The sequence below is a fragment of the Cyclopterus lumpus genome, chromosome 15 (assembly GCF_009769545.1).
Source record: "Cyclopterus lumpus isolate fCycLum1 chromosome 15, fCycLum1.pri, whole genome shotgun sequence".
In the NCBI taxonomy this organism is placed as follows: domain Eukaryota; kingdom Metazoa; phylum Chordata; class Actinopteri; order Perciformes; family Cyclopteridae; genus Cyclopterus; species Cyclopterus lumpus.
The window spans coordinates 15,625,109-15,642,804 of NC_046980.1; the positions used below are offsets into that span (position 1 = coordinate 15,625,109).

The 17,696-nt window shown below is 42.5% G+C and overlaps 1 protein-coding gene across 2 annotated transcripts in view; it reads right to left on the bottom strand.

Annotated features, from left to right (window-relative positions):
* Positions 1 to 17,696, bottom strand: part of mcu (mitochondrial calcium uniporter) — a 48,275-nt gene that overhangs the window by 22,447 nt on the left and 8,132 nt on the right. Inside the window, exon 2 of one of the 2 annotated variants that reach the window (XM_034551860.1) lies at positions 3,124 to 3,234. In XM_034551860.1, the coding sequence (XP_034407751.1) occupies positions 3,124 to 3,234 (111 nt within the window). Of the gene's footprint in view, positions 1 to 3,123; positions 3,238 to 17,696 lie in introns of both variants that reach the window. The other variant, XM_034551859.1, reaches the window with a different exon arrangement.

Consider the following 17,696-nt stretch of genomic DNA (forward strand, 5'->3'; position numbering starts at 1 on the left):
ACTCGGGACTATCGACCAGCTCCCTCTCAGCTCTGTTGTTTCACCCCGTTGTGAACAAGGCCTTGCTAGGATAACCCACAGCTGATGTTTTGACTTCCCAGCAGCAGAAACAATGTACACATTTCCTCTGTTCTCTTTCACCAACACCCCCCCATGTCCTGCAGAGTGGCCTGTTGCAGTGAAAAGTAAACACAGCCCGAGGAAAAGCGCTGCTACTTTTTCACTGAACAGCCGTCCCCACCTTGTGCAAACCTGTGCCTGCCTTCTCCATTTCATACAACCCAATGACACATAATGACACAGAAGTAAAAGAGGATGAGCTAATGCACTGCGATCCATAGTCGAAGGATTGCAAGCACTCAAGGAACAAAGATCCTCTTCTCATCATAACATTTTCATTTCCGCACAAGCTTGTTGGTGGGCCCGAGAGCATTAAATGATGAGCTGATCTTTTTTAACATAATCCTCCTGCTTCATTGGATTATAGCTGGACCGTACTCACAGAAATACCAAGTGCAAAGAGTTGTGGTCTGACCAAGCCAAGTTGGAGGAGTCCTTCTGCCAGATCTTATGATCTGGTTGTCATGTTCTTTTGGAAGGTCGCTGATATGACACCTTGAACCTGAGAACAGTGTTGTACTAATCCTTAAGTAACACCATGTCGGAACCAAGTTAATTCACAAGTAACCATAATCAGAGGTATTTATTGCACACACAAATCACAACTGAATAATGTAAAAATGAGTTGACAATTATTTAAACATTTTAGTAATAAATAAAATAATGTGCATGTGACGTGAGGTGACATTTGACAACTACTGTTGGACATCAGTGTGTTGCTTCGTGTCAACAGCTTCCATTGAAAATAGCCTGCTGCTGTGTCGCTAATAGGGTGACTGAACACAGCATAAGGGTAGAGGGCGTGGGGAGGAGGTGTTGTACACTAACGCTAGCACTGGCTAAGCACACTGGGATCCAGACTCCTCAGTAGTTGGTGAAGGCAGAACTAGTGGGATTATGGAATGGCTACAAAGTCTCAAAAAAGCAGTCAAGGAGGGAAGTGACGATGCTGGTTCTGACAGTTCAGAGTCAGACAAACCTTTCAATGCTGAAGAAGGAGACTGCAGTTGAGCTGCGAAGTGTTACTCGGCGAGTTTGGTACAGACTGTCCCCGGGCCAGAGGAACCACAAAGGCTGTGTGGGCCAGGTGATCTTTCCTTGTTGCAGTGTTGGTACCTGCACTGGGGGGTGCTTCTTCAGATATTCTGCTTAGTACACAGTGGTGCACGGTTTGAAACGTTTAAGAACCGCTGATCTAAAGCTTTTTTTTACTATTGTATGTTGTAATATGAATTGTTGCAGATTAGCCAGATCTGAATTACACTGTATGTGACAAATACGTCTTTAAAATCTAGATATTAAAAAAAAGCTAATCTGATGATGAAGATGATGTGATATGATCAAAAGCCCAGAAGAGGCCACTAAATCAACATGGTCAGCTAATTCTAATTTAATTTAGCAAAATCCAAAGATAGTTATTTAAAAAAAAAAGATATATTGTACAGTTAAGGCTAAGTATGTCACTTCACACATGATGTAGATTCCAGGTGAGATCTACAATGAAAGGATATTACTGTATTTTTGTTATTTTGCATCTGTTCTAAACCACACAAGCCTTCAGACTACTACTACACTACAGTGTGGAAAACCCCACATTAGAGTACTTTCAACAATTTGTTGCTCCGTTTCTGCAACACAACACTGCAGAGAGACAAATCCAACGCTTGCTGGATTGCACCACCATGTGATTCAACAACAGATGGCAATAGTCAATTATACCTGAAGAAGAAATGTTTTTTTGCATTGGCGTCACACTACTTGGCTCAGAAAGAGGACACGCACACAATAACACAAACTCATTATTTTATCAGATAACAAATTTCAATTTAAACACGCCATGCGTGCCAGGCAGTGACTGGTGTATTAAACATCTGCACAACTTATGTGACATATTTGACTGAGTTGATTTAGGAAAAAATAAAACACTCCCTCATGAAGCACTAATTATTAATTACTAATTATTGTGTAGCGCACACGCGCACACACACACACACACACACACACACACACACACACACACACACACACACACACACACACACACACCTTGTTCTCAATTGTTATATGCCACATTTCATTTGCAAAACTTGCTGGTGTTTAGAATCCAAATACGAATTTGTCAAAGTGTTGATTTGCAAGCCGTATTAAGGTTTGGTGGGAAGCTGGCATCATATGGCAGCACACGCCGCTTCATGTCAACACTGAATCAAAGTAACAACGCCCCAGCGGAGAGGCTGCTTTGAATAGCGTGATTTGTGAATACATTTGAATAGATTTCTTCTGGTAATGGCTTTATTAAAAGGCTGCCGCACTGCGACCTCACCAACCTTCAAAGGAGTCTCGCCATAATAGGCCTTGCATGCTAATCACTGGAAAAACAACAGATTAATTCTAGCCAAAAGAGGGACACGTGGTGGAGGATCAATCGGATTTGAATGACAGGTGTTGTAGCCGTCGATATCAATCCAAAAACACATTGAAACTGAGGCTGCCAACAGAAACTTTTTTTGCTGAATATGGGGTTTAGCACAGAGTTTCGGTCTTTCAGCACTTAAAAAGGTCACAGCGTAATGAAAGTATCCATCGCCTCTGACGTCTGTTTGCGTAGTTGGCAGCTTCTTAAGGCAGAATGACCGCCAATATCAAATAGGCCGATATTGATCAGACATTTAAAACAATTGGAGATGATGACACAACAATATCCTGACTTTACAAATTACTTTAAAAACTGCAATAGAGTAATGAAGGCCTTCGATAGCGCTGACGATGCTAGTGCTCGCTGCAGTTAATGTATTAAAAAGCTTTGGATTGACGCGTTGTCCACATCAATGAGCCAGACACACACATCCAACTAGCTCTAATCAATATGGATCTGTTCTAGATGCTGGATGGTACAATAATCAATAATGTCCAAAAATGAAAATGACATGGTATTTTCAATCCCTTTGAAACAACTTTTACACACACATATACACACACACACACACACACACACACACTAACCTGTGGAGACAGGGCAGTGGGAGGCTGGGTGAAGAGTGTGGAGTGGGCTGCAGGCCGGAGGCCATGTGCTCTCCTGACAGTCTGACGGGTGAAAGGAGCAGACAGTACCTCCTGCTGAAGACACAAGACACAAACAGTCAAAAATTAACAAGTTGGGGAGCATCATGGTTAGCGCCACGTGGAAACAAAGTGTTTGGGATATTCGCAATAAAGTAGAAAATAGCAAACCTCGTGCTATTTTCACAACAGTGCACCATCAGGACCCACAGTACGTTACAATGATCTGAAAAGAGGCTTAAAACAATGAGGCATGAAAGTGATAGTATTCTTTTCTATTCCCAACACAGGCCAGGGCAATTTACTCTCTGCAGCTATTTTCCAACACACCGTGTGGTCTGAGCTGTGCGTGCAAAACAGTCGCGCTATCAAGCTTCTTATGTACACTGGGGGGGAGGCAGCCTCTGCTGCTGTGACCGTCAATCAGAGAAGAAAGAGCTGACCAGCCTGCAGCTGCTCCTTAGTCCATTAATAAAACAGGATAAGCAGCGAGGTATTCAGTCATATCAATTAGGTTGATTGCAAGGCGACTGTTGTCATATGAGAGGAAAAGCAAGCACACAATACAGTTGCTTTGATTATTCTGGATATGCACATTTGTGAGGATGTGTGTGTGTGTGTGTGTGTGTGTGTGTGTGTCACTGTAGACTAGAATTACTAAAATAATTCAACCTTCAAGTTAGTGTATGCACTATGTTCCCTGCCTCGCAGCTCTCACTGAGGAAAGATAAGATGGAGATAAAGTGGGTAGCTCTCCCATTATAAAACACAGAGAGCACCTTGACTGCGCCCACTGAACAACAGCTAGTACAGCTCATAAACCACTCATATTAGACCCATGTATTTGGGCTTGTTTTGCCTCTAGGAGAGTGAGACCACAGACACTTTCAGAAAACAAGCCTGTAACTTAACACTCCACAAATCTGCTCCCGGCTTTCTACAGTGAGCAATAACAACCAGAAAGGTCAGACGTGATTACATTTTCAAAACCATCCACCATCACCAGTGCATTTAGGAGGCGTCCAAAATTAAACAGTTAGTTACCTGATTTACTCAGATCCAAAATCTGCACGTGCTAAACAGAGTTTAAAAAATGTGTGCAGGTGCAAACCAGAAAACATGCAAATATTGTTTTCTTCTCACCTGCATTAAAATAACAGGTTTGCAAAGAGTGTTTTTAACTACTTAGTTCTTCTGATTGAGCCAAAACTCAATACATTTTTCTCAATCATGTTTTGCACAAAATTGGGATTAAATGTCTAATAGAAAGGGATAGTTTGACACCTATACTTGCTTTCTTGCTGAGAGTCAAATGTGAGGATATATATCCTCACATAAGCTAAGCTAACTGGCTACTGGTTGTCACTTCATATTCACCATACTCATTATGACTGTACGGTGAATATGAAGTGACAACCAGTAGCCAGTTAGCTTAGCTTAGCACAAAGGCTGAGAACATGAGGAAACGACACCTCTAAAGCTCACCAATAAACATGGTAGTAGCATTACATCTTCTCACCTCCGCAAGAAAGCCAACAACCCTTATTTCCCAAAATGTCAAATTATCATTCAGTGAATACATTTAATGAATTGCTTCATAAATTGGTTTATAATATAAGCTATCCTTCCATCGAGGCTGAAGTCCTTCCCATCATGCATTGGCTTGAAGAGGCTTTGTACACCCAGGACAGGTTGCTGGAATAACACACTGGATTCAAGCTGTGACGTCCACAGTTATCCACTCAGCCACCGTGCTGACGGTAAATGTAAGCTATGCGTTAATTAATCAATAGTAATCACTGAAACAGCCTATAATAAGGTTGGGGGCACGGAGAGCCTCGGTTTATCAGTAATTGTCTAATTACATATTTGCTGTGTGTCCTTTCTGCAAGCAGAGCTCCAACCTATATAAATAAATGTGGGCTTAACACCGGTATAACGCTCACAAATACCTTTCTTTTAACAACTTTCAGCATTAGTAAATAACAAATAAACATACATATATATATATATATATATATATATATGTATGTATATATATGTCCATTTAATTTTTTTTCCAGTGGTAACAGAATATATCTTTACACAAGGAACAATTTACATGAGGGTAAATTAGGTCTGCAGTTCCTCTCACAGTAATAGGCTATTCTCAGCCTATTAAGGTTCAGCACAGGTCAACCTCAGACATGAGCTTCCCTGCCGAGGTACTGGGAGAACTAGCACTGATGACACTTATTATGTCCTCCAGCTCCGCAAACGAGCAGAAGTAACTCTTGAACTGTTGAGGACATTTGATAAAAAGCATTGTTATTGTGTTTGATTGGCGTGGCCTGGAGCTTTTGAACAGAGTGTCTTCAACATTAGATAAGATAATGGACCGTGGTTCTAAGACAGCATGATACAGCAGAATTATTTGCCTCCTCATTATCTTTGCCAAGTTAGACTTACAGCATCAACTCATAGGAGAGGCCTGTATTCAAGACTCAAGGGACTATAAAAAGTGTCCATGAACTGCCAAGAGATTCTCCTCTGATCTGCTATACTGTGGAGGAGAAACTACCATTTCGTCAAATTGTTGACGCTGTAATGTGGGAATTTACTGATGCTAGTTCTCTGCCAAACAACCAAAATGACTCATTTTCATTCTGGCAGCAAATTCAAGCTGCGGCAATACATTTACCAAAATAATATGTCTGAATGGGTCAATATGCTACCATTTAAAAAACACTGCAGGTTTTACTTATTGTGAAATAACTGTGAGGCTAACATGAGAGGAAAAGAAAACAGCACAACATTAATAAGAAACCAAATATAATAGAAGAATTCTGTATGTCATGTCATACATCAAATACTGTATTTTTTTTATTGCACAATCACATGGTAAGGATACAATACATATTCAAATAGAATAGACAAATAAAACGATGACATTCCCACCGATTGGTAAACACAGAAGAAACCTGTGCTGCCTGTTCTGAGCAATTAAGTCTCTTTTGTCTGAGCGGGAGAGGCGAGCAGACCCAACTGCTTCAGACGCACACACACATTCATGTGCAACTGGACTGAAATGTGTTTAACAATAAAAAGCGTTACAAAGTCAAAGCTAGGGGTTTAATGATTCACAAGCTTTAATGTTATTCACAAATGTGACCACATGCTCCAGCTGACATATATGAGTTGTTTCTGCACCAGCAGCAAAGGACGTTCCCCGTCTATTTCTGTTGATTAGATTGCCACAGAGGAATACAACTGCTCTCTCTCGATACCAACCACAACACACACACACACGGTAGAATCCTCCAGAATGTACGCACACTCAAGACCCACCACCTAATTCTCCCGATACAAGAGGCACCAGCTGACAACTGCTCCTCTTTGTGGACAAACACAATAAGCAACACACAGGTGAGGAGGCTGACCTATTTCCTGCTGGCAAAGCGGCAATTTAAATGTAACAAACAGGAAAGCCTCCCACAATGTGGACAGGGTGAGATATGTTTAGTTCTTTATAAGTCACAGAAGGGCTGGGCAATAAACTGTGTCAATGACTAACAGACAATAATAAATAATGGACAATAAAAATCCCTTTATTTTTTTTTCAATTACAAAATCTAACTAGCTTGATGTTTTACAGCGTTAACACCTATACATTTTCATACGGAACGTTAAATAAACGGTCTTTATCAGTTACAAAAAGTAAGAAATCAACAGAAATATTCTCGATGTACTCAATGATTTGGTATTGGAGAGCCATGTATCTAAACCATATAAAATAGAAATACAAAAGAAAAAAGGATAGGGGCATTGCTGCAGTTTAAACGTGTTGGATTAAAGTGAAACCGTCTGACTCTGCAACAATTGGAAAACATTGAATTATTATCATGAGGAAATTCTCAGTCGTATTTTCCAACAGTGGCACAAGCGAGGAGCATGTTAAAGACACTGTTAAGAAAAATTGTGGCATTTTATACGTATCAATCAGCCACATCTTGTGTGTCACAGTGAAGAAATTAGCGACCACTGGCTGCCACTAATGTATGTATTGATCGACTTTGATGGGTCACAGACACGTCCTAAACCTATAAGGTCTTCTCAGGTAACTCTAATCCCACCGACTATTCATCTGTCATGCTTCACATGTTGTCAGTCTGATGTGTTTGACACCCGAGTACCGCCTGATCCGCAACAACACATACTGGAGTGTTTACAAGAGCTCCGCGTCAGACTCTAGCATTTTGTCACCTCTGCACATTCCCCTGGCCTGAACTGACGTGATCCCCCAGCAGCTGTAATTACTGGAAAGGACTCATCAGCTAGCAGCCAGAATGCTCCGATGTCTCCTGATGCAACAGCTCAGATTGGGTTCATCTTAGATGTCACAGACCATGCTAAATAAAGGGGGCCTCTATGCAGAGGAATAGGCCTGTGGGTGTGCTAAAGAAGTGTCAGTCCGTGTTTATCAGCACCGTCTACCAGAGAAATTATCTGTAATTATTCAACACTTCACATACACAATAATAGCTCAGGTAATCTAGATGGGGGAAATTTGTGTAAAAACAATTGTCCAATATTGTAAACGTTTCTCGTCACGTTACACCTAAACCTGACACTTGAGCCGATGTGTACATGCTGAAAAGACCCCAAAACGGCTTCTGAGGCTAAATAATAAACACAAGCCTCTCAGTTATAGATATAATATGACAAAGGGCTCAAGCAGGTGCATGAACATGGTGTGACCATGGCTATTATTTTTGGCTTACCTCAATATTGCCCGTTGTATTTATATGCATGTTTGTTCAAATATGACTGTCACCAATATGACTCCATAATAAACATCAGGGTTTTATTCCCCATTATAAGACTTGAGCATTGCACAAGCCACCGCTTGCACATTTTTGTTACCAGAGCCCGAGAGTCCATTTTATTTATTATTTTATTTGTGTGGTTTCATTTTATTTATTTTTATTTAGGATATTTAAATATTTATGCCACATTCCAATTCCATGTCTGTATATTCTTAAGAATTAAAGTTCATTGCTAAATTTAAAATTTAAATATATTATCATTATATCAGTGGCATTAAATGGTCTTGAAATAACAAGACTTGGGAATGCTATTTGTTCCATGTTAAGCGAGTTAACAAGAAGATAAATAGAATAGAAAAGAGAGCCATATCTTCTTGCCCTCAAATATACAGAGCTATTTAATACTGCATGTTGAATACATATATACTATTACATGTCTCTCATGTGTTCTCTTTGAAGTCAGAAGGCTCTGCAACGCTGCAACTTCTCAATGACCAAAGTAACCAACATCTATTGTACAATGTAAGTGATTCACATTCTGTTCGGGCTATCTCTGCCCATTCCCTTATCTTTCTTTCACAGTTTCTCTTCCGGCCTTGCTCATTCCTCTCAGCTCCCTTACTAGAAGGAGAAAGGCAGTCAACCCCGGGGAGATGTGGGAGAGAGCGAAGGAGGGGTGAGGGATGGAGAAAGTGAGGAGGGAGGCTGCTAGCAATCACTGGCCACAGAGAGCAGAGATGAGAGAGAGTGAGATAGGAGAAGGGAAGGGGAGAGTTAAATGAAATTTCCAACACATTAAGCACACCCTTTTATCCAGTGCCTGCACATGGTTAAAGAGGGGTTGGGTGGGAGGGTGGGGGTGGCAGCTGAGTGACCACTATCAAATGAAAGTATTTTACAGCTACGGCAAACTGATCCAGTTACAGGGATTCCCCAGATGTTCCCTGATGACAGGCAGACATATAAAGGATATAGAGCAATAACCTGTCCAGGTACAGCCAACGGGATGTGAAGGACTTAAACTAACGACGTCCTAGACAGTCAGACTTCCGGTGAACCCAAAAGTGAACCTCTTCTCTCAAGGACAGGCAGACATGTGTGTGTACGCCTGTTGACGTACAAGTGGGTGGTTGTGTGAGCTTTGCTTCGAGGCTGGACAAAGAAATGACCGGATCCGTGCTGCAGGGTTACTGCAAACCGATATACACCAGACAGAAGGGGAGAGGGCTGCACAGTCAGTGACCGCCTTCGCCATTCATCACTGGAGAAACGTGACGCAACCACATCCCACCCACATCCCACCATGCATTCACGGAGACACACACATATACGCAAACAGGGTCATTGAGGCAGGCGGGGTTGTGCAGAGTGAGGTTGACATCTTAGCGGCTCCTGCTGCAGCAGAGATAAATGGGCGGGCTGAAAACTGCTTTCATTCATAATGGAATACGTCAACAAAGCAGCTTCATCCCCAGATGTCTGGGGGACAGATGAACAGATGAAAAAAAGGAAAGGAAAGCAAGGGTAGACTAGGACAGAATAAGAGAGCTGTGCAGGCAGCACAGAGGTCGATAAATGCTTGAAAGAAGTCAGACATCTACCATAAAACATATTTGTCTGATTCATTGCCCCAGGTGTTACCTATATAAAGCTCAGAAAGGTGGAGAGAGCAACACCATACCATTGCTGGTATTGTTGCGCCAGAATGGCCTGGAAATGTCAGAACAAACATAACTGACTTTTAAAGGCCCTGTTGCAACAAGCTTTTAAAAAGTATACAAGATAGAACTGAACTATGAAGAAGTGAGGAATGACAAAAGGATTTAAAGTCAGCACAGTACACTTTAATGTAAAAAGATGTTGTAAGGAATGTGCCGTTTGCTTCATCTCAAGCTGATGATCAGCGGTACTGAGAGTAGAAGCGTAGGCGTGAGGGGGAGGAAGCACAGGCACATGAGAGAGAGAGAGAGACGGAGTGAGTGAGCATTAGAGAGGTGTGTGTGTGTGTGTGTGTGTGTGTCTTCGTGTCTGCAGGTCTCCGTTTGTGTGTGTAGTAATTACAAAGCAAGCACTCCTTAGCATCAGTGAGCCACAAATAGCAAGAACCACCTACTTACCCAATGCAATATGAATAAATAACCTTGATAAATTACAATATTTATAATATATAATATTGGAACAGAAAATGGCACATTTTATCTTCAATCAATACCAACATTTTGTGTTTACACAATTTGGTGTAAACACTGTGACACAGCCAACTGTTGTATATATTAAGCAAACTGTGGCTTACACTCAGTATTGTCGGGTTCCCAAACTAAGTGGCTTTAATTCTACATTGCCAGCAGAAAAGCAATCAGTCCTGTATTCACACATTGCGGGTCTCTATAGAATAGGAAGCAGTTTGCTAACAAAAGACAGCTGCTGCATGAGCACAAAAGGACAACCACACCTTGTCCATACACCGTGTCTCTGCAGGTAAGTCCAACTCAAGCTGTGCAACCATCAGCACATGAGTGACACTACTTCTTCTGGCCTCCTGCTGGATGAGTCTGGAGACTGGCTTCCCAACACTGCAGCTCAGCTTTAACTTCAAGTTGAGCCGGTACTGTAACTTTGTCTCTAGCTCGGTCGCCATGCAGCTGATATTGTAGTTCACTTTTATACTGGGATCTGTAGGCTTTATCTTCTAACTTTATCTTTTGAACCTGTCTTCACTGCTGAGTCAGTTTGACATTGTGGATTTATCCTTCAAATGCGTATTGAAGATCCTTGGCTCTGCTTCTCTATGAAAATCGTTTTATTTTACAAATATTTGAAAATATTTCTTTCTTCAAGGAGTGCAGTTAGTGACAGTGTGTTCATAGTAGATCTGAAAAGCTTGACGAAGTAGCAGCAACATTGTTGCCTCCACCTGCTGTTTTTGATTGATTATTGTGAATGCTCCGATAGATAAATGTAAATAAATAATACGTAGATTGATGATATGTTCCGTGACTTTTTCTCTTCCCCATATTTTTTTTCTTTACAACAAATCTGGTGACCTACAGAAATGATCCTGCGAACACCCTGGAGGTGACAACCACGCTAGCTAGCAGGCAATGCTTTTGCCCATCTATATCAACAGCAACATATCATATAAGTGTGTGTGCGACGACCCCTGACCTTTCCTCCCAGTCTGTCCGTCATGTTTTCCAGATACCTGGTGGCAGAGGATCGTTAAGGCCAACTGGGAACACCGGACCGAGGTGTTCCCAGTTGGCCCTGACTGCTACTGCTGTCTCCTCATTGTTGTTGCCTAAGAGCCGGGTCATAACAACACTTACACAGATCAATTTGAATACAACTGTGTTTTTTATTAGAACGTTTATCAGCTGGTTAAGAATCACATTTACATTTCAAAGATTTCCCTTCATTTTTTAAGTCAAGGGGCTACCGGATAACCCACCGCTTCCACCCACAACACTTGGCTAAAGGGCTTCTCATTTCGCCTGCAGTATGTCCTTCTTAAACCGGCTCATTATAGCACACTTGATTTGTGGGGCTGTATATCATTTCCACTGCACGTATCAGGAAGTAACTGGGCTGACCTGCAATATCGTGGCCCTGCTTATGAAGCTGTTTGTTCGACATTATTAATGCAAATGGAACACGCTGTGCTGCTCCTTCACATCAAACATTTACCATCAGCAAGGCAAAGCATCATTGAGGGCCTTGACCAATCGGTATAACCTTTGCAGACTTTCTTTTCTCATTGTAGTTACCTTAAAGCAAACCATACCTGTCAAAAGCTTAACTGCCCTGCTCACGTCACAGGTGCTGATACCAGTACAGGTATCACAATCATACCGAAGTTTGATTTCATTACAGCAGTGGTCTCGTAGCTTTTGCTCCACCAGAATCTGGGGTGCACAGTCGCCATTATTCTGATTAATGAATGCCAGTCTGTTTGTATGAGGCTCCTAAATCTGACACTCCCACTCACCGTATGCAAAATAAGTTCAACATTGAGCAGCAGTAACTCTCTTCCATTTACATTTTACATAATAAGGATTTATATTAAATGTTGCATTAAAGGAAGTAAAAAAGCCTCAAAGACCATTCAATAATTCAAGAACCTGAATGAACACTGCATGTGCAGCGCAGCATTACATGTCTTCCAAACAAGCGACTGAATGAAGTGACGAGTGCAAGACAGCAACCCAATAGGCTTTCCACAGGAACTGTACCGTATCCTGGACAGTTTTGCATAAGAAGCAGAGAACAGGAGACAATGAGATGAATAACCTTCAATTCTCTGTTGGAAAAAGGACATCTTCAGTGTGCAAAGTGTTACCCAGGCAACAGCAGCACCAGGACTTTTGAAACGCTCCAGGAACCTGTGCATTTACTTCTCTTCTCTCCTCCAAAAGCAAACTCCACCTGCACTTTGTAGCCTTGGTTTCTGGCCGGGAGAATTACTCGCGTCTTCCTAATGTTGGTGTAAAATATCTATTAAGACAGCTTAATACATTGTAACTTCAGAAACGTTGCCTAAGGCAAAAATAGAAAAAAAGCTTTGTAATAGTGTTACCATTACCTGTCGAAAAAGGAGATGCGCTTAACCTAATCTCCAACTCCCCCCCTCCTCCCTCTCACCCCTTGCTTTTTTCTACCTCCATCGCTCTCTTCCCATCCAGTTCATGCTTAGGTTGGGCTGTCCCGAGGGTTCCCCTCCGGACCTGGGTTGATAAAGGCTCTGGCAGAGCGAGTTGAAAGCTCAGCTGGAGGTGCTTCACTGATCTGCTCTGCTGCTACGCTCAGCCGTTCTGCCTCATCACTGCTCAACTATTTTCCCTGGGAAAAAAACAACCGGGCTGATACATGGTTACTGTCTGGCAGAATGACAAGCATTTTATTTCCATGCAGCGGGTGTATGGAGGAATAAGTCGGACGGTGACCTTTATCTGACAAGCAGATAATTGTCTTCTCTCTGCGAATAACAGAGAAGGCATGGGGCTCTGGTGCAAAACACCACAGAAGAGACACAAATAACTGGGTCAGAAAGAAGTGGATCAGCTTCTAATTTGCACAGTGGAAAGAGCGCCGTTGTTTTAGTATTTCAATGCCACTGGAACGGCTAACAGCCCCCGCCCTAAATCAATACCCTGGAGACCACAGTTACACTCCGTTACCCACATTAGCAGAACAGGGAAGTGAAAAATGCAATATAGCTGCCACATGCTGGACACGTGGCCACTTTTACATACTTTGAGAGCAACCTCATGGAGCGCAATTATAGTGAGGCGTGTGACTCATACAGGCTGCCAGTGGGGTCAGCCTCAGATGCTCTTAGAGAAAATAATATTTCAATCTGCATTTGTGAGTCTGACTGTCTGTGCATGTGGGTGGTAATAAGCAAGACAGAAGGATGTAAACTTCACAAACAATGGTATGCAGCTGCCTATTTCATGTTGTTTCCAAAGCAAAATGGTGGAAGCTGCTGCCGCTGCAGTGCTTGGAGTCGACTCAGACATCTGCAACCAGAGAGGAGAGAGGAACACACTTGTTGTAATTTGGCTGTTTCCAGACTGCTATGGCAACGCTGTCCTGACAATATGTAATGTAAATACATACTTTTTGCTAAACTCACCAAGAATCCTGTCCTCCTCAATGGCTCGACTCTCTGATCACACAGCCACAAAAGGAGCGTCTCCATGGAAATACATTTTCCAACAAAGTCTCCTCTCCACCATCTCCTCAGTCCTATTTATAGAACGGTGGGGCACTAGCTTGCTGGCAAAGGATGAGTAACCGTATAGTGAGAATGGAAACGTCTTGTATCTCCACAGTGCTTGTCTTCTGGCTTGCAGCTTCATATCAAATCAAAGGCTTTGAACGGGCGTTCGCACAAACAGCTGACAAACAATCCTCGGTCTCCACGACGGAACGCAGGTCTTAAGCGTGTTAAGTTGAGTGCGTTTCAAGTTGATGCAAGGGCCGCAAGCTCCGCCGGCACATCAAATGCCAGACAGCAGCGTGAAGACAGCTGGCAGCAGGGGTCTCTGTGGCCTGTTGTTTTTTGACCTCCCTCTGTGGAATGAGGACGAGAAAACGACGGGCGTTTTTGAGGTCAACAGCTTCTCAATCAGGACATGGATGCGAGGCAAGTGTTCTTTGCGCGTGTGAAAGAAAATTAATAAATATAAAAGATAGATATTTCTGAGCTGGACGAGTGTACACAGTGCAGCGCAGTCTCAGCCTATCGAGGAGCAACAAAAAGAGCTCCGTCTTCAAGGAAACAGTCACAGTCTGAAAACGGTGTCGGAGCTCAAGGGAGAAATCCTCCCCAATTGTGCAGATAGCGCTAATTATCATTAGGCTACACGAGCGTCATGCTTATTACTACCACACTGCAGTGGCACCACAAAGAGGAGCTCCTGCACACGGCATGGCATTAACTCAATGACGGAGAACAACAATTAGGACCGTCGGCTTTCATTAGCAAGACACACTCACTCTCAATGACTGCTAACGAGACCACGAGTCGCCATCATTGGAGTGCTGCTGCTGCCCTCGTGGTCGTCTGGATACATCTCCTTTTAAATGCCCGGATGCCGCTGTGAGTCAAGAGCTCAATGCTCTTTCAATCCAAATGAAAAGAAGAATTACTAAATCTTCCACGTCGGGCCGTCACATCACCTCATCAACAAAAGATTACAGGAGCAGAGATATTTACATTAGCAATTTACTTTTTATCTCTCACCCACATCGTCCCCTCTGAGTCCTTTCTTACAGAGCACCACTTTACAAAGGCAGGGCACATGAGAGTTTTGGAAGAGATGGTCATTGTGAAGTTGTGTGACAATATATTTGTGAGACAATATATTTATTAACTTTAAAAAAGGTTTTTTTTCTGCACATTTTATAATGCAGGGGGCAATTCCTTTAATACGGTATCTCTGATTGTATTAAGTCAATGTGGTTCAACTTGACATTATCAGCAGTGAGTAAACTCATTGGATGAAATAACCGTACAGTCATGTTACAGCTTTTATAGTGGATATGAAAACTGAATGCCGCTATGGATCATTTCTCTCGTGATGTACAGCTGTTTTGTGACAGAAAAGCATCCGAGATTATATCAATCAGTGTAGGTGATTGGAAAGACACTAATGCCACATCAATATATCAGACAAATATCGCAGGCTTTGCAATACTTGCAAAAGAAGGATTATCTGGTCAATACCTCCAGTCCACACAGAAATAAAGAATACCATTAACTTGACAAAGGCTCTAGAGTGTGGAGGCAGCAAAAAGCAGCCGTACCCCCATCACCACCACCACCACCACCGTACTACATATCTGACCTCCTCCCCACCTCTCTCATACAACCTCAGCTGAGCTCTCTGAAACAGGCATGCTTATTCCCCTTGTGTCTCCGACCACTGATCCACTACGGATATAAGTTAATTAAAAGAGACACGGCTCAAAGCTCAGACTACTGATTCATTTAAAACTCGCAGTTAAGTAGTCAGAGGAGACGGGCCACCTATCTAGAGGAAAGCTATTAGTCTTCACCATGCAGAGCAGCAGAAAAACTGTACATGCACACCAAAAAGCACTCAGCTAGGGTTGTGATTGAGCCCACCGTAACATGAGCGAGAAATGTTTGGCTTGTCTCTCTGGTCCAGCTAATCATTACAGATAACACTTGAGGGTTTAGAGTCCATTGTTTGGTGGAGATGTGCATATTTGTTTGTTTTCTCCATGGTGAACCCCCCCACCCCCACCCACCTCTTGTGTGCTTGTGTCTACCTTGGCATGGCTACAACCTGGGTAATTATAGTGCGAACAAATTTGGCGCCAGGCCGAACAGAGACTCTTGCTTTCTGCGGCTCTTTGACTCCCTGTGTGTGCTCGGAGTCTGATCAATGTCACTTCACTTCTGGTTACGTGATGACCATCAATCAGAAAACACAGACGGCTCGTTTCAGGCTGGGAAGGCCATTTGGAAAAGCGAAGAGGGACAATACAGGAACAGTTTTGTGAGTCAGCAAAAAAGGGACTCGAAGCTCCAAGAGATGCAAGAAGGGACATCAGAGCCTGTTTCACTGCAACATACTGTGTTGGTTGTGGGTGGCAGACATCACATTTCCTGTCATGACCTTTCAGACCACATGTCGTCTCTGAGCAGCTTCCAAGCAACCACTTATTTCTGTTTGCTTACTCGGATACACTTATTTCTTATTATTTATTTATTTGTTTAAAAGACCCCTTCCCCTTTCTTTGTTATGAGAGTGCTGAATTCTCATGATCGAGGGCACTTAAACCCATAATCAAAGCACCATCTACGGCCGTGTTAATGCCTAGATATTGGTCAGTGTCAATTCAGAAAACCGCAGTTATATATGTAACTTTAGTTTTAGTGTCTATACAAGCCATAACAGCTTGACTGTCATTCACACGACCGCCAAGCCAACAATTGATGGAGGGGGTGGGTGTGGTGTTGCCTCGAAGGGGCATGACGAACCAGGGAACATCATCAATAGTTCAGAAATACTGGATATTCTCTCGAAAAAAAGATATGTTTTTTCTTTCTTGGAATGAACACTAGACTGGGAGCAGGATCATTTGATAGTGCTAACAGTGTTCAAGCTTTATGTGTTCAATGTGTTCCCTTCCTCATTAAACAATTGACAAGTCAATTTTCCATCCCTTCGCTGGTGCAATACAACATTACTTTCCATGTTTTTGGGACTAACTTCATAGCGGTGAAATAGCATGAAACAATAGCAAAGACGTTTTGCATGCATGTCCTCAAGTTTGTGTCATTAGAGTGTTAACAAAATCCAGAGAGACTTTAAATCACCTTTCTAGAAATTGTGGAGAAGGTATGACAATGTTATGCTACTATATTTTTTTATAACAAATATACCTTTTTTTGTCATTGTACATCTTTTGAATTTGGTTTAATCAAAAGAATGTGTGATGTTCCCTCAAATATCCTTTCACCCTTTAAAAGAGACATGAAAAAGCTGCTCGCGTCATTGATTTGCTCTCGGCACAAAGCGTGCAGTATATACAGTATATTATGCATTTTTAATATGATGGCGGTAGCTAATGCGTGCGGGCCACCACGGGTGAAAAAGAAACAACAAACGGCAGCCTGCTTGGCAACAGGCCTCACTAAGCCGCCACGGAGAAAGATTTCCTCTCAAGTCGACACAAACGCGTCTCCCTCTAGCCACAATGACCTCGACACAAGGATGATGTCGCAGCCCTCCATACATCCTGTTTAACCATGACCAGCAAAGCCCTCGTCTCCCTGGCAAACTAACAGCAGTACGTTTCACAACGCTGATAAACTCTGAAGTGCACGCAGATTTCCCTCGAGCGGAGCCGCCTCATCTGTCCCCAGAGATCAACTGGCTTTACCAGAGGAGACACTGGCCCGCACGCTCAAATCAGCGGGGCCTAAAAAGGTGGAACAAACTTGAAAATGTCGCACCCTCCTTCCATTAACCCCGTACAGTACGTCGATCCAGCAGGAACAAAAGCACGACTTAGTTTGTGTGTGTTTGAGTTTAAGTTTGAAAGTGTCCCGTTTTGTTATTTTTCCACTTTATTCGGCTTTCAAGGTTCGTCTGCTATTTTGGTTAAACTTTAACCTAATGGAGCATAATTGTGTGCTTGAATGCCCAGTAATATATTACTTATTCCTCCAGCTGA